This window comes from Trametes versicolor (genome assembly GCF_000271585.1).
Source record: "Trametes versicolor FP-101664 SS1 unplaced genomic scaffold TRAVEscaffold_9, whole genome shotgun sequence".
In the NCBI taxonomy this organism is placed as follows: domain Eukaryota; kingdom Fungi; phylum Basidiomycota; class Agaricomycetes; order Polyporales; family Polyporaceae; genus Trametes; species Trametes versicolor.
In genome coordinates this window covers 2,510,683-2,526,452 of record NW_007360329.1, presented here as the reverse complement: position 1 = coordinate 2,526,452, position 15,770 = coordinate 2,510,683, and the positions used below count along the sequence as shown (strand labels likewise).

Here is a 15,770-nt window from a genome sequence, read left to right as displayed (position 1 = left end):
CAGCTCACCGTCTGGGGTTGATTTGACTCGGACCTCGCTCCGCCTTCATTTCGTCTCGCGCACCTACCACTTCCTCGCCTGCGCGGTGTTCTATGCTGCCCGCCACCCACCATGTCTTCTACCCCTACCGCCGATGAGCAGCAGCGCCATTCCCAAACACCGTCCCCGGGGCAGCAGCAGGGGATCCTGCCGGACACGGGCGGCTTCTCCGAGCAGAAGCCGTCCGCGTCGGCGTCGATCCTGAAGGAGCGGCGGTTTAAGCTGAGCAGGTGTGTTGCCTATGGCGGATTGTGCAAGTGTATGAGGCTGATGGATTGCTTGTGCGCGCGGCGTGCAGGGCATGCGACCGTTGTCGGTGAGCGTCTGTCCATGATGTCCACGGACCGATGTCTGTAGAACGAGTCCGCTAATGGTGTATGCATGTGTGCTTGCGTGCAGTCGGAGGAGGATCAAGTGCGACGAAGGGCACCCGTGCCAGTCCTGCCTCTCTTCAAATTCGGCATGCACATTTGAGGAGCCCGGCAAACGGACACACCCACACAAATCCAAGTAAGTGGTCGATCCTGTCCTATCGAGTCATCGCGCGTCGTGTTCGTATATGCTAAGTAGTCGCACAACCAGACGCGCCGCCACACTCGAGGATCGCATGCAGCAGCTTGAGACGCTCATCCAAGCTATTCCCCCGCAAGTGTTCGCGGGCGCAGGGGCTCTAGGGGCGGGGCTGCCACAGTCGCCCGTGGACCCTAGCACCAGTCCGCATGCATCTTTCGCCTCCTCTACACACATCTTCCCGACCGCGGTTCCACCCCCCTCACTGACAGCCTACCCCCTGATCAACCCTTCCACCTTCTTCGGCCCCATGAAGACTAGCTCACGCAACTCAAGCCCAAGCACAGGCATGAACTTTGGTGCTTCTTCAAGTGCTATGATCCAGGAGCCCATCGCGGAGGAGACGTCGCGCATGTCGCTTGCGTCCTCATACCTGTACTTCGACGACGAGGGATACACGCGTTGGCAGGGCGAGACGTCCGGCCTACCCATCCTCGATTTGCTCGTCGAGCGCCATGCTGTCGTCACAAAACCAGACCCTGATCGCGGGCCCACTCCGCAGCAGCAACAGCACTGGAAGGGACCAAATGGCCAACCTCCAAATGACTGGTTCCCTGATCGCCAGCCGAGGCGTACGGAAACGAATCCAGAGCATATATGGAAGCTCATCACCACCTTCATCGTTCCCGAGCTCATGGACAGGTATGGACTTCACTTGTGTCTCCCTTGCTGTACTTACTCGCGTTTGCATTCGCGTAGCCTTGTTCAATGTTACTTGTCGACGTCATACTACCTCATGCCCTTCCTGCATGTTCCAAGTTTTCTAGCGGTGGGTCATTCCGGGCTTCTATTCCATTGCCGTAACATGTGATTGAACACTACGGCTCGCAGGACTATGGCAATCCCCGGAAATGGGGCGAGCCAGGCTTTGCTGCTTTCATCGTCGCCATATGCTGCTTATCTTCAAGACACATCGACGACCCGCGCGTGCGCGCGGACCCAAATGACAGCAATAGCGCGGGCACACAATGGTTCGATCTCTATCTGCGATTGCGGACGTTGCCTGGCGCGGACAAACCCACGCTGTACACCATTCAGTCGGTCTTTATAGCCGGTGTATACGCGGTTGGCCTTGGGAAGCTCTCGAAGGCGTTTGCACTGCTTGCCGAGTCCGTGACGATGTCCTTCGACGCGGGTCTCCATCGGTCCTCCGATGACTACGACCTCTTCGACCCGATTGAGGACGAGGTGCGGAAGCGGACGTTCTGGTGCGTCTACCTGTGGGACAAGCAGGCGAGCGCGCACTTTGGCCGGCCGCCAATGCTGCGGCTACGGGACTGCGACGTCGGCGAACCGACGATCGTCGACGACGAGTTCATCACGCGCGACGGCGTCGGCATGCAGCCCCCCGAGACAGAGAGCCGGCTGAGCGCGTTCGTGAGCTGCGTGCGGCTCTTCATCGTGCTCGAGTCCGTGATCGACGTCCCGCCGTCGCGCCCGGGCGACGGCTCGCCGTTCCTCGCGCGCGCGTCCGCGGTGCTCACGGGCTTCCGGCGCGGGAAGGAGCTGCGCGAGGAGGAGGCGCTGCTGGACGAGATCGCGCGCGCGGTGCCCGCGCACTGGGCGCACTCGGTCGAGACGATGACGAGCAACGACGTGATCCGCGTCACGCAGGCGGAGCGCATCCACTGCGTCGAGCAGTACGTGCGCATGCTGATTTACCGCCACCGGTTCTCGGAGAACGTCGCGGAGCGCATGCATAACCATGTACCGGACTCGGACCAGGGCGAGGCGGAGATCGAGGCGATGCGCGCGGCGCACTCGTGTGCGCTGCAGATCATCTCGTCGCATTTGCACATTGCTGCAAAGGGCTTGATGACTTACTGTGAGTCTGCAGCGCTGTCTCAAAAGTTGTGGCGAGTTATATCTGACAAATTCTCGTACAGATGGTGTCCATGTTATCCACCAGTTGACCGCGGCTGGACGCACATTGGTCGCGATGCTCCTCAACTGTCACTCAGACTCGTTACGGCCCCTTATCCCCCCTGCATTGGATGCCCTGCGCTCATGTGTGGGTCTTTTAAGACGCTTCAGCGGCCGCTACATCTGCGGACAACGATCCGGAGACCTTATGGAAGAGTTCTGTCGCAGTAAGTGCATCGACGCCCTTGGCCTACACCTGCTGATATTTGCGTAGTCACACAAATACCCCTCGAGACACCGCGCCCGCAAGACGGCGCACCATCGAGCACTCGGCCACCCTGGGTCCGCCCCGTACGCAAAAAGGCATCGTCAAACGCGCGGTCCCCGGCAGGCTCGGGCGACTCGCCCTCGCACCACGGCAGCCCGGAGGACTACCAGCCCACAGACGCGTTCCTCGACCACCTCGGGGGCAGCCCGCGCTCCGCCGCACAGCCGTTCTCCGTCCCGCAGCCAAATCAGCAGCAGCCAGGCATGGGCCAGCCGATGCCCCCAAGCGCGTTCGGGCTCTCGGGGGGCGCACAGGGCATGTCTGCGTTCATGGACACCGGGGGCCCGTCGCCGATGAACATCCTGCCGCCGGACCCGGGCGTGGGCGCGGGCGGGGTGGGGATGTCGACGGCGGACATCATGGCGTTCTTGAATTCGGACCCTGCGCTGGACATGAGCTCGATCCTCGCGTCGCCGGACCTCGGCGGGCTGGATCACCAGACGAATGGGTTCTATCACCTTGGGGCGTCTCCTGCGGGCACTGGGCCTGCGGGCGCGTTGTCGCCGTGAATGTCCCGGCTGGGCCGACGCGGACAGAGGGGTTGAGGATTAGGTTGGGGAGCGTAGGGTAGGGCATGTGCTGCTGTGAAGTGTCTGGTTGTGCTCCGCTTTCTGCGACTGCTGCAGTGTATTTTCCTGTGCAACATGCTTTGTATCTCGTAGTCTTGTTCCGTACGTAGCAACGGCGTCGTTTTTTTTCTCGATCAGCTCCTTGTTTGCCGGGCTGGTACTACGAAGTGATCATTCTGTGTAGGACCGTCGACCTCTGCGGTCGACGTGCATCCCCGCCCGACGCCCGCCGCCGCTTCCAAAACGAGACATGCGCTTGCTATGATGTGACCGTCACACGATGCGCTGGCGGCGCAAGAAGGAACGACGGCGGCTTTCGCTGGCTTTCGTCAGTTCTTGCTCTCGTCCGAGAAGATGCACCCTCCGCTTCCCCGAGGCTACACGCGCCATTCGAGTCTCACAAGACACTGGTGGTGGGAATTGGTCAGAAGGCACCTGTGCTAATGCGCAAATACCGCCGACTGTGCATCACTCGAGGCCGCGGCTGTGCTAGTAGCGTTACTTATTCCCGCCAGCATATACCGGTTGCGCCTTGCCTTCCTCCCTCCCTCGTCCCCTCGCCGTCGTGGTCGCTAGTATACTGTACGCCCATTATAAAGACCCGGGAGAAGTCGTACTGGTCGAACAACCTCGCAGGAGCATGCGCCTTCTGGATACTACAACTCTCGAGCTTCATGAATTTCCGGATGCTACCCGATGTCCACCTTACGCTATTTTGTCGCACGTTTGGATGTCCGGGTCTGAATCGACGCTGCAGGTATGTCCAAATGCCCATGGCATGATTCATGGTGCGGATTGACAGCGTCGTATCATTTGCCAACATCAGGACCTCATCAAGTTTCAGGAGGAGTGCCGCGTGTTGGGCGTCGACCCTCACGGAAACCTGTCTTCCACTAAGACGAAGATTGCGGATAAACTCATCAAGTGCTGTGCGTTTGCAAGTGCGAACGGGTACCGCTACATCTGGGTCGACACCTGTTGCATCGACAAGACGAGCAGCGCCGAGCTCTCCGAGGCGATCAACTCTATGGGCGAATGGTATGCGAAGGCCGACGTTTGCTACGTGTACCTCCACGACGTCGACGCTCAAGAGAATCCACGGAGACTAGGCTCTCGTTTCCGGCGCTGCAAGTGGTTTACGAGAGGATGGACACTGCAAGAGCTCCTTTTCCCGGACCGAGTCGTCTTCTTGTCCAGCGACTGGCAGACGTCGCTCGGTACCAAGACGTCGCTGTGCCAAGAGATAGAGGAAACTACGGGAATCGCGAGCGACGTCCTGACTGGTCGACGCGACATGCAATCGGTCTGCGTTGCGGTGCGAATGTCGTGGGCGTCACGGCGAGAGACTACCAGGCTTGAGGACGAGGCCTATTGTTTGCTGGGCATCTTTGGCATACACTTGCCCACCATCTACGGCGAAGGTCGCAACGCGTTTACCAGACTTCAGGAAGAGATTTTCAAAAAGACATTGGATCAGAGTCTGTTCGCATGGGGCCTCTCTGCTGTGCTACGCCCCGCAAATGCTCCCCGGCCCTTCCCATTCGACATACGTCCACTCTACGACCGTATGCGTAATAGGTCCCGCTTGGTGCATCAAACTCCTCCGCCAAAATCACTCTCCCCCCTGCTCGCAATCTCTCCTGCCTTCTTCGCCGATTGCGCAGCAGCTAACGCAATGGACTCCCATACGTTACGAGGCAACGAATCCATTCCTAGCTGGAGTTCCGCTCTCTCCGGCGGATATTCTATTACTCCTCTCGGCCTTCGCGCACAACTCCCCATCCTCCCCCTCGGCATTCTCTTCGACGGCTGCCAGTGCTCCATCGCTCTCCTAGCTTGCCAAGATATAGACGGGCGTTTTCTCGGCCTTGTCATAAGCCCATATCACCCACTTTCACCGCGGCAAACCCACTCTGAAGGTTACCGGATCGGCCCGTTCTCATGCCCCCACAGACATCATTTCGCCGCCGACGCCACATCTCCACTCGAATTCTTCGGATCTCCTAATGACCTCCGTCCAGACATCCGTGTGGTCTACATCGACCCTGGTCTGATTGGAGTCTTCCGTAGGAAATGGACACCAATTCGCGCCCGAGAGATATGGATTCGAGTAGGTGACCCCCGAAGGGAGGTGCCGAACTGGACACCTTATGATGATACGACACACTTCTCCGCCGATACCTCGCCAACCACAACCTTCAACGTCGGCGTCCCTCCTTGGCTCCACCAGCATGCTAATGACTGGGGATTTCGCCTCGACGTTCAGGAGAGGACTCCTGCAGGTATGCTTGCTCCCCACAGCGACGCTCTTTCTATGCGCATCCTCCGCGACGATGGACGAGGGCTGTGGATCACCGTCCACCTGCTAGAGTGCGTGGACAATGAAGAGTGGGCCACCGAAGACGAATACTTGAAACAGCACTTGCGAGTAGCCGTTTTTGGAGGGCAGATGATCTCCCGTGGACCTACGACGGACATCGCGGCAATTACACCGTTGGGCCCGTACAACGAGAACGGGCTCGATGTATGGCAGAACAGCTGGGCAGAAATATCACCCCTCGGTAACACGCATTGGAGCGAAAGGATGTACGATCTGGAGTCTATCGCCTGCAGGATACGGATGAACGTGATGTTCTGGACGTCAAGTACCCCCCTTGCAGTCCAAGCCGTAGGGGATCCCGCGGCACGCCGCAAGCTTCAGGATTACACGATGGACATCACATTCTCTTATCCTCCAGAAAGCGATGTCCTCCGAGTCCAGAGGACGCCGCCACACACGGGTTGGCGTCGGCTGAAGAAGATTGTCTTGGGAATGAGACTGGGGGAACTGGGGAAGCGTAGGCACGATCCACTAGCACAGTGGTACGTTCACGGACTCCATGCAGCCGCAATCCGCTTTCAAACCCTTCTGACATTCTTCTACTAGGACTTCTAAGATCAGAAAGCCAGAGAGAACTCCTATATTGGCTATACAGGTATCTAGGCAAACAGTCGGGGTGAGGGAGACTAGTGGGATTGCAGGTTAACCACGCGCTAATTTTACACCTAATCGCGCTATAACAACCTTCAGTACTGAGAATGGTTTCCACAGCAGATGGACTGGTTGAACACTACACGTGCAACATTTTCTTGGCGAAGTCTCAGAGCGTGAGCGTAACCGAAGCTTTCCCACCGCTGAACGGTATCACCCACGCGCCTGCGTCCTGCTTGAGGGTTGTTGTTGGCTTCAGCACCCCCAGACCATTCTGCGCGGTGTTAGCCACCACGAGGCGTGCAGCAGGCGCAGCCGCCGCCCCAGACACCCCAGGAGCAGCAGCGCCGATAGACAAAGTCACCGACTTCTTCGCCGGGTCGAAGTCGACCTCCTCAAACGCGCCCGCGTCCAGGCTGAGCCACGCACCAATGGGCGCAACGAACACGCGGCGCCGCAGCGAGTCGAGCATCTGCACGCGCACCGTCGGCGTCGTCGCGAGCACGCTCCCGCCGAACGCCTGCCAGCCGAAGTCGGGGTGGTCGACGAGGTAGGTGCCCATCTCGAGCGCGTGCCCGACAAAGTTCGGGCCGTAGTCGCCCGAGTACCCGTCCCACTTGAGCGTGTCCGCGAAGGAGTGGAAGGACGCGGCCGCGAACCCGCCCTGGTCGATGTTCGAGAGCGGGCCGCTGAGCCCGGCGAAGCCGATGCGCAGGAGGTAGAAGTCGGAGGGCGTCGCGCGGAATTGGGAGATGAGCGGGATGGCGTTTAGGCCGCTGCCGTAGTGGTGGATTTGCCGCTCGATGCGCTGCAGTTTTCCGCCGTACACGTTGTCCCTGGGCGTGTGTCAGTCGATGCCGAAGTTGAAGGGGCAATAGGAAGCCTTACCAGTATCGCCGAGCGTTGCCATTATAACCCCAGTGCGGTACCGTGGGTTGGTACGCAAGAATGGAGTTGAGCGTGTTGAGAGCGGTGGTCGTATCGTTGAAGTATGTGGCCCACGCAAACACTCCCTCTTGACCGGTGGAGTCCCAGGCCATCTCGGAACCGAATCTAGAAACGTCGCCCTCGCCGTCAGTTCTACGCCACGAGTCCTTCTGCTTCTCGCTACTTACGGGTACCGTTCGCCTGCCCAGATGGTTTCACGAGCTCGCATACGGCTCTCGATGAGTGTGGCGTTCGCCGTCAAGCCCTCCCTCTTTACGTCGTCCAACAGGTACCGGATGACCGTCTCCTCCATCAAGCCGTCGTCGGCGTACCCCACCCTTCCGTTCGTCATGCTCGCCACCGTCATGACGGCCTGGTTGAGGTACCACTCCCACGTGTTTGTCTTGACGAGGCTGGGGTAGTTGCGCGCAACGCGATACAGAGACCAGTACGCCGCGATGACGTGCACGTAGTCGTAAGCCCGGTCCGTCGCGTAGGACGCTGCCTGGTTCCACGACCACCAGTTTCCCCAGAAGATAGACGAAGGGTAGTCATAGTTGGGCACGAGCGCAGGTTGGTAGAAGTAGACGGCCTGTGACGCGCGTGAGTGTGGAGTGTCAGGAACCGTAGTGCAGGCATACCTTCTTCACAGAGCCATCGGGATTCTGAATAGATCCCCAAAGCGTCTCGTTGACGAACTGTTCCATCTTGGCGACCTCCGCGACATTGGGCTGCGCGAACTGCTTAACCGAAGCCGCAAGCCACGACCCCGCACCAGCCTCGTCGCTCAACCCTGGGATCCATGCCCTCGGATCGTCCTTCACCACGGCGTTCACCTCGCGATCGTAGCTGATGACCGAGGGCGATCTGTTGAAGGGGTCCGAAGGGTCGTCGAACCAAGACTCCGTCGTCAAGAAGTTTCCAAGATCTGCAATGGCCTGCACGGCCGCATGCGTGACATAAAAGTGGACGGTTTGGATGGTGCCGTCGGCGTACGTGATCGTGAGGCGCGAACGTCCCCATGTGTGGCCGGTGATGGTGTAGCCGACCCAGGCGGACGTTTGCGCGTCGGTGTTTTTGGTCCAGGAGAGGGCACCTGCGGGACTGACGGAGATGGAGCTGACGGCGGACGAGAAGCTGAGGAATAGCTTCCCGGGCTGGTCGGATGGCAGAATATAGCCAGGAATGCCGACGGCGACCGGGCGCTTCGCTGTCTGCAACGCACTCTCGATGCCTCGGATGGAGGGCGCCAAGACGAAACGAAGGCCGTACGTCCGAGTCTGTCCAGGCTGCAGGGTTGCGGAGGTAGGGGCGTTCCAGGGCGTAACGTTCTTCCACTCGTTCTGCGCATAGGCGAGCGTGTGGAACTGCCACTCGTAGAGGCCCTCGAAGGTCTGCGACTGGTAACCCAAGGACGTAGAGGTGTCCTCGGGGAGGAATCGCCATCCTTCGAGGGGAGACTTCCCAGCGGGGAGAACGAGCAGGGGCGGAAGCGTGCCCAGCAAAGGGGTCACCTGTACGTATCCTGCATCCTGGCCGATATAGGGATCGAACAGGCTGCAAAGCTCGTTGGTCTGAGCAGCGGTCCGACCTGTGAAGATCTGCAAGACCACTCAGCGTTGTTTTTCGAAGAACCAATTCAGGTATACTCACATTATTGAACTCCAACGGAGCTCCCAAGGCGCCGATCTCGACCGCCTGCTTTTGTGAGTTGGTGACATCAAAAAGAAGCTCGAGCTCGTTGTTGTTCATGACCCATCGGCGAGTGATGTTCAACAGGGAGCTGCTAGGTAGAGTCGGCGACAAGTTCGCCGCCGCAAGCGTACTTCCAGTGACATTCAATGGGGCGACGCTACGTCTCTGGGCTGAGGTGTCGCCGCTCGTCCAGGCCGATGAGCCTACTACCCTCGCGCGGAATGTGAGATCGCCGAGGTGGTAGTTCCCGTTCGACTGCCGTTGAGCCATGACGTCCGCAGGAATAAAGTCAAACCCAGAGGCGTTCAATGAGTACAGCGTCTGAGAATCCTTCACGAGCTGGACGCTGAAGGAAGGCGTGTCGAAACTCAAGAAGCCATTTTGGAGGCCGAGCGTGCCAGACTGGGCGGTACAGATCCGCACGAGACAGAGCGCAGAGATGCAGACGGCGTGAAGCGTACGCATGGTGACAGCAAGTACTTCTGCGATGGCAAAACGTTAGGACTGTCCTCGCTACGACGTTGAATATATAGCGCACCCTGCAATGACGTGCCGCCTTCATCCAGGTACTGTACCGCATGGCGGAGATGCTTCTTCGCCATGATTCACCGAGCACGATGCGGTGCAGGTAATGTGAGCCACTCCATCAACAAGTCAGCACCAGTCATGCGCCAGACCTAGAGCCGTGCAAGCGGACCGTCTAGGGCTAGCATAAGATCTCTCCACGACGTACAGCAACCATGATATGGTCGCTCGCTACTGCAATCAGCACACACGCTCAGAGATAGCCATGAGCAACATGAGTTTCGGTAGAAGGGAAGACGAACCTCCACCGGCTGAACCGTCATCTGAGCCGTGCGCGAGCTAGGTCATTCTACGACGGGCCGTAGAATACGTTATCGTCCCGCAGTGCGGGCCGTCGGTGTGTTCCACGTTGAAGAAGTCGCCGCGAAGAGTTCGAGAAGATCATGAGGTCAGAAAGCGCGATAACCTTGGTAGTTTCTTGATGAATACAGCGTCCTGATAATACAATCGGGGTGCGCCGTAGGGTATGTTTGGCTTGAGTACAGTATCTGTACAAACATGATTATGCGCCGCTCAGTTTGTGATTGTGGGGGAAGGAAGAGATGGACGTACGCGTAACGTACGTTCGCTTGCCACGATTGAGCCACTCGGACACAGCCGGAGTGCCAAGCCACGTGGATCTACAATCTATACCTCTCAAATCTGAAGGAGACTGCTACTCATCCTTACGCTCGACGTCGGACAGTGATTGAAGCACGCGTTCAGAGTTTAGAACAGAGAGCAGGTCCAGGGGACCATGCATTGAGACATCCGATCCACGATACAGATACATCCGGTAGAAGCACAGGGAAATAACGAGAAGATTCCCCACCTAGCGAAGGCGGAGAGACACGAAAGGTACTCTAAATTATCTATAATAAGAGTCCGAAGTGCACTATGCGGAGGCTGGGAACGGGACGGAAACAATGCCGAGATGCGAATGGGAGGCGGGAAAGATGCGCGATGCAGAGAAATAATGTGAGATGTCGAGGAGAGGAAAGATGCTGAGAGGAGAGAGAGATGCCGAGGAAGGGGAGAGGAGAGATGCCTAGAAAGATGAGAGGAGAGATGTCGAGGAAGAGGAGAGGAGAGATGTCGAGGAAGAGGAGAGGAGAGATGTCGAGGAAGAGGAGAGGAGAGATGTCGAGAAGAGAAGAGGAGAGATGTCGAGAAGAGAAGAGCGCAGAGGGGAAGAGAGATGCGAGAGACAGAGACGGAGACGGAAATGCAAACGGTGAAGGGCGACATCCGCGAGGACAGCGCTCACGCAGTGCGGCGCATAAAGTCGTCGAGGTAGTCCATGCTGTTCGCCGATGGCGAGGACGCGATGGAGGAGCTGTCCGACGAGAACTGGTCGTAGTAGCTTTCGTTCCAGCTCGGCGACGTCTGTCCATAGAGCGAGTTCGCAGACGGGAGCGCCGGGGTGTCGTACGCCATCGGGTTCGGCGCGCACATGCCCACACCCATGCCCAAGCCCATGTTCGGATCCAAGGGCGGGACGACGAGCGACTGCGCCCAGTTCTGCATGTTCCAGTCCATCGCGGGCTGCGGCGCGCAGGCAGCTCCGGGGGCGCCAGCGACCGACCAGTCGTTTGATGAGTTCAGGTATTGGCCGGGGTCCTGGCCTGACAGAAGGAAGTCTGGGGCCATGACATTGCCGAAGTTCTGTCCTTGGTACTGTTGTTGCTGCAGCTGCCAGCTGTCGACGTTGGACGCGGCGAGCTGAGGCTCGTCGTCGAAGGAGCAGTCGAAGTCTTCGCTGTTCAGCTCTAGGCCCATGTCGGCAGCAAGATTGGCGAGGGTGGGGCTGAGTGAACGTTCGTGCTTGACAGGAGACATGCTCTGGGCGAAGTTGCTCGACGAGGGTCCTGCGACCGGCTCGCAGATCGGCTCCATGGAGGACGGGTACGCAGGGGAGGGAGAGGACGCGGACGGAGGGGCAGGCACGTCGTAAATCCCGGCCATGCGCCGCTTCTTTAGTTCCTTGGTCGCAGCTGGGACCGTAAGCTTTAGGCTCAAAGCAAGCGCGTTCACATCCCTGTCATCCTCCTGGTCGGCGACCGAGCGGAACCTGGGTTCCAGCTTGGCGCGCGACCCAACAACGTAGCCGTGGAGGCGCTTGCGGTGCCTCAGGAGCCCAGAGGGGTCGGAGAACGCCGCCGAGCAGCGAGATACGACACCGAACTCATCGATCCAGTGGTGAGGACACTTGTCCGGACGTTGGCCAGTACTGAGGCAAGATGAGCATGATGGCCGTGCATGATGCTAAGGAAAAGACTCACTGTATGGCGATGTGTGGCTTCATATTTGACTTCTGCTTCGTGGTGTGAGAGCAACCGGGGAAGGGGCACTTGTATTTGCTGTAACGGGGAGTTGATGAGCGAGCTCTTGCCAGCAGGAAGGAGAGAACGCACCCTGGTCTATCCAAGTGGGTAAGGAAATGTCTCTTCAGGTCGTGCACTCGCGACGAGGCGTACCCGCATCCTGGGTAACGGCATCGGGGCGCCTGATGAGAGCATTCCAGTCAGTATGAGAGGAGAAGAAGGTGGACTAGCCACATACAGTTGGTGTCTTGATCTTCTGAACGGGGGCAGCAGGCGTCGTGGTCTTCTTGACGGGGGCGGAGCCATTGGATGACTTGGTGGTACGAGCCATTTCTGCGAAGTAGAGTGGGATAGGTAGGAGGAGGGTATGGATGAAGTATGAGGAGGGGATAGTGTGTGCGGGGAGGGGAGGTGGCTCAGGAAGGGCGGGAGGGCGTTTCTGAGGCGGGAGGCTCGACTGGGGGGGTCGGGGGATGGGTTGTCCTACCGCCCTGCCCCCCACCCATTTATACTGAGGGTCGAAGGCCCATGAGGAGGCGGATTGCTTGATGGATTGCTTTTGCTAGCGCGCTAGTGTGGCGGATTGCTTTTCGCCAGGAATGTCAACTTCGTGTAAACAGCGGCATACATGGGGGGGAGGCTCAGCGCGCCACCCCGACGCATGTCCTTCCTGGGAAGGAAGTGCGAGTGGCTCACCTCCTGCTGTTGCGTGTTTGTCAGTGGCTCAGTGGCTCGGGCCTACTGGATTTGGCATATGTGAGAGGCTCACCGGGAGGCCCGCCCCGAGCGACGTTGTATGTCGATGTTTGCCTTCCCGCCTCTCGTCCTCGACGTTCTGTCCTTGCACCGTCGGCGTTCTGCATGTCCACGGCGACGAGACCTCCAGCAGGGCTACCTGCTAAGGCCTGAGACCTAGCTTGAACGTTCACGTCATCTAATTTCGATTATAGCGCGAAGATGACCCCTTTCTTCACTACAAAAACTTGTAAGCTATTAGCTACTCAGGTCACTAACCCAAGTGGCTCAGAGGCTCACCCTCAGGCCGTCGCGACGGGCAGCAAGTCTGCACATGACTTGGGCGCTTCTTCTGGCGCTTCCAGCTCGCAGCTGCAGTTCGGCCTCGAGGCTTGAGCCACTTGTCGCGGTACTCTTTGACCAACAAAGCGCCACGTTCTGGACTAAGAACAGTCAAAGCACAGCGTGTACGACCAGTGCATGGCAACCAAGCTGTGAAAAGGTGTCAAAGAGTGCATAGACTATGTGCACGTTCACGCACATCTCGAGCTGCTAGCTGCCTGACCTGGACGTAGACATTGCGCATTGTCTGCACAGCGATGTCTGCGTCCTCGGGTGCTGATGCACGCATAGTCGTATCGCGTACGCGCTTGCCGACGCCTGCAGTAGCTGATTCCGGAAAGTCCATGTATTCAAAACAGGGCAAATATACAAATCGGCCGGCTAGAATACAGGTAGCATACTTCTGTATCCATGAGCATACAACCACCGCATAGCCCGGGCGCACTCACCTGTCTATTCCTCTGTCGTCATCTTCGTCGTCATACCGCCGGGGATATGCGCTTTGAGAGCATTCAAAGCGACTGGAATTGTTCCTGGGGCTTCTCTATGAGCGGGCTCTTGTCCGCCTGGACCTGCTCCACCTGCCCGTCGTGGAACTTGATCGTGACGCTGCCATCCGCGTTGCCGAAGTACGCGGCCTTCGCCATGTGGCAGAACAGGCCCACCTCGACGACGCCCGTGAGCATTTTGATGCGAGTCAAAAGCTGGGTGACATTGGACAGGTCAGCGTCACGACTAACAGCAGGGGTGTAAGCCACAATTGCTTACCGTGTACGGGTCCTTCATCATCTCTTCGGGGAAAGGAGCGTCGATGATGAAGTTGCCGTTGTCGGACACTACGGGGCCTGCCTTCGCCTTCGCCATGCGGAGCACGGCCTTAGGCGAACCGAGCAGGTGCAAGTTCTGCAGAATCTTGGTGTACGCGAACGGTACGACCTCGATTGGAATACCCTGCTTGAACTGCACGCGGGAGGTTAACTCGGCAGGCGAAATGGTGAGAGGCTCGTTTTGCTCACCATGGTGCCAAGTACGTTGGAGTTCTTGCGGTAATCCGCGACGAGGATGAAACTGTCCACATTGTGAGTCCCTAAGCGCATAGAGACAGCTTTTACGAGCTTGACGTACGTGTCTGCAGCTTCCGCGAGCACCTTCTCGCGAAGGTGGCAACCACCTCCGCCCTTGATGCAGTTCAGGTCAAGGTCGACTCTAAAAGTATATGGTGAGCCCCGCGAGCATACGTGGTTTGAGCTGGCCAGACGCACTCATCTGCTCCGTCTATAGTGACGTCGATGACAGGGTACTGATCGACATCACCCAGGAGCAATTGCCCGTTCACGATCAGCTCCTTGGATTGGAAGCCTGCAAGTTGAGAGAGTTCAGCCTCGCGTATCAACGTGAGTTGCTATATGCGTACTAGTCGGGATGAAGACTCGGTCCTTGTTCATGGCCCTGCCCTGGGACACTATGCGCTCGACGACATACGGCACGGTGGAGCCTGAGTCATGGCAAAAACGTGAATAAACATGTCAGAAAAATTGTCATAACTTGCCCTACCAGAGCCGATCCCGATGACCTTGCAGCAGGTGTTTGAGCCCAGGGCGCAATGTCACGAAGAAAAACATACCTTATGCTCGGGGTGAATGTGTCGGTCGACCGCAGTCCAAGCCGCTAGACGCTTCGAGCCTTCGACGGAAGAAGACGACGGAGCAACTAGCTCACACGGATCAGCCCCGCCTGCTTAATTTCGGAGTCATTTGATGCTGACCTTTTGGCGGGAGAGGCTGGAGAAGTGGTGTGCTCGTTGTGATGTATTTGGTGTTCTGGCCAGCCAGAGTTGGCCGGAGAGGCTGCGGGTACACCCCATCGGTGGGCGTCCTGTGCCAGCGCGAGTGGAGGGTCGACGAGTCGTCGATGCGGACGGCGGGGATGAGGGGAGATGACAACATGAGTGAAATTTGAGGGGACGCTCCGTCGAGCTGATCGACGTGCGGGGGACGCTCGCGGGGGCGACTCACGACATGTTCGGGGTCAACAGTGCTGGCGGGATCGGCATCTTGGAGCTGCTCCTTCGTGAAAACGGTCCTCGCTGGCTGGCAAGTCGAGCGGGGGGTATGTTATGACAGAGACGGCCGAAGACGTGGGCGTTGACCATGAAATACCCGGTCTGCCCTGCGCTCTCTCACCCTGACCTCCGATGTCCCGTGCCGCCTCGGTCATGCAAGGCAGCGGGCGCCGCGGCGCCGTGGCGCCAATCGCGTCTTGTCTCCGTCCACCACGTTCGCCGTGACTACCGGTACTGAGCCGTCCTGGGAACCGCCCAGACACTGCGCAGGAGCATGAAGGCGATACGAGGTACGTCCCAGGGCCGGTCTCCCCGCGGTGCCGCTTACCGCTTCTCACAATGCAGGCGTGCTTCTCACCTGGTTTGTGCGATCGTCCGGCGCGCATATCACAACTCAAACCGTCTATCTGTGCCAGTGATTCGGCCGTGAAGCAGATTCTGCTCACGCTGAACGAGAAGGAGAACTTCATCATCGAGGATCTGGATGACTTTCATGTCGTGATCAAGGCCGATGAGGAGTATCGTGTGAGACGCGAGCTCGAGGCGGAGGTACGTCCGATTTGTGCATCTAACTCCTGCGATGGGCCTGATACCCTTTAAAGCTCGAAAAGAACACATACAGCCTTGAGTGACTGAGAAGCGACCGTATGTCCGATGTCCTGACGATGTTCTTGCGTTCTCCTCGGATGTGTCCGCGATGTACGTATCCCCGACCTACGCCCTCACTTAACGCCTATACAACATCAAATTTTCTCGAGAACCGGTGCCACATCCGCCCACT

The 15,770-nt window shown here is 58.3% G+C and overlaps 6 protein-coding genes across 6 annotated transcripts; 3 read left to right on the top strand and 3 right to left on the bottom strand.

Annotated features, from left to right (window-relative positions):
• Window positions 1–409: 409 nt before the first annotated feature.
• TRAVEDRAFT_128689 (uncharacterized protein) lies at window positions 410–3,309 on the top strand (the record flags this gene model as incomplete). The annotated part of the gene is made up of 7 exons (XM_008043462.1): window positions 410–549; window positions 622–1,251; window positions 1,309–1,378; window positions 1,441–2,434; window positions 2,496–2,699; window positions 2,747–2,966; window positions 3,027–3,309. 7 exons carry the CDS (start codon window positions 410–412, stop codon window positions 3,307–3,309), a joined length of 2,541 nt encoding a protein of 846 aa, XP_008041653.1.
• A 700-nt stretch (window positions 3,310–4,009) lies between these two features.
• On the top strand, window positions 4,010–4,753 carry TRAVEDRAFT_84299 (HET-domain-containing protein; the record flags this gene model as incomplete). Its single annotated transcript, XM_008043461.1, has 2 exons — window positions 4,010–4,126; window positions 4,295–4,753. Coding segments are annotated over 2 exons (576 nt in total), but the record flags the coding sequence as incomplete, so codon positions are not given.
• A 1,756-nt stretch (window positions 4,754–6,509) lies between these two features.
• On the bottom strand, window positions 6,510–9,427 carry TRAVEDRAFT_129575 (uncharacterized protein; the record flags this gene model as incomplete). Its single annotated transcript, XM_008043460.1, has 5 exons — window positions 6,510–7,176; window positions 7,229–7,393; window positions 7,456–7,859; window positions 7,909–8,868; window positions 8,921–9,427. 5 exons carry the CDS (start codon window positions 9,425–9,427, stop codon window positions 6,510–6,512), a joined length of 2,703 nt encoding a protein of 900 aa, XP_008041651.1.
• A 1,362-nt stretch (window positions 9,428–10,789) lies between these two features.
• Window positions 10,790–12,181, bottom strand: TRAVEDRAFT_22508 (uncharacterized protein; the record flags this gene model as incomplete). The annotated part of the gene is made up of 4 exons (XM_008042720.1): window positions 10,790–11,756; window positions 11,809–11,886; window positions 11,941–12,032; window positions 12,089–12,181. 4 exons carry the CDS (start codon window positions 12,179–12,181, stop codon window positions 10,790–10,792), a joined length of 1,230 nt encoding a protein of 409 aa, XP_008040911.1.
• A 1,075-nt stretch (window positions 12,182–13,256) lies between these two features.
• Window positions 13,257–15,062, bottom strand: TRAVEDRAFT_172153 (ribose 5-phosphate isomerase). Its single transcript, XM_008043459.1, has 11 exons — window positions 14,943–15,062; window positions 14,693–14,802; window positions 14,552–14,637; window positions 14,482–14,500; window positions 14,342–14,422; window positions 14,190–14,286; window positions 14,053–14,133; window positions 13,944–13,995; window positions 13,696–13,887; window positions 13,377–13,631; window positions 13,257–13,327 (listed from the first exon to the last, which is right to left on the bottom strand). Exons 1-10 carry the CDS (start codon window positions 14,978–14,980, stop codon window positions 13,440–13,442), a joined length of 948 nt encoding a protein of 315 aa, XP_008041650.1. The 5' UTR covers window positions 14,981–15,062; the 3' UTR covers window positions 13,257–13,327; window positions 13,377–13,439.
• A 201-nt stretch (window positions 15,063–15,263) lies between these two features.
• On the top strand, window positions 15,264–15,621 carry TRAVEDRAFT_50667 (nucleotide excision repair TFIIH subunit; the record flags this gene model as incomplete). Its single annotated transcript, XM_008043014.1, has 4 exons — window positions 15,264–15,279; window positions 15,335–15,350; window positions 15,406–15,538; window positions 15,592–15,621. The coding sequence occupies 4 exons, from the start codon at window positions 15,264–15,266 to the stop codon at window positions 15,619–15,621; spliced, it is 195 nt and encodes a 64-aa protein (XP_008041205.1).
• Window positions 15,622–15,770: the final 149 nt, after the last annotated feature.

Bases quoted from the DNA above. Each gene is read 5' to 3' on its own strand.
- TRAVEDRAFT_172153 (XM_008043459.1), bottom strand. From the start codon at position 14,980: ATGCCGATCCCGCCAGCACTGTTGACCCCGAACATGTC. The intron at 13,996-14,052 runs GTACGTCAAGCT...CAATGTGGACAG, and splicing joins CTCGCGGAAGCTGCAGACAC to TTTCATCCTCGTCGCGGATT. The intron at 13,632-13,695 runs GTAAGCAATTGT...AATGTCACCCAG, and splicing joins TGATGAAGGACCCGTACACG to CTTTTGACTCGCATCAAAAT.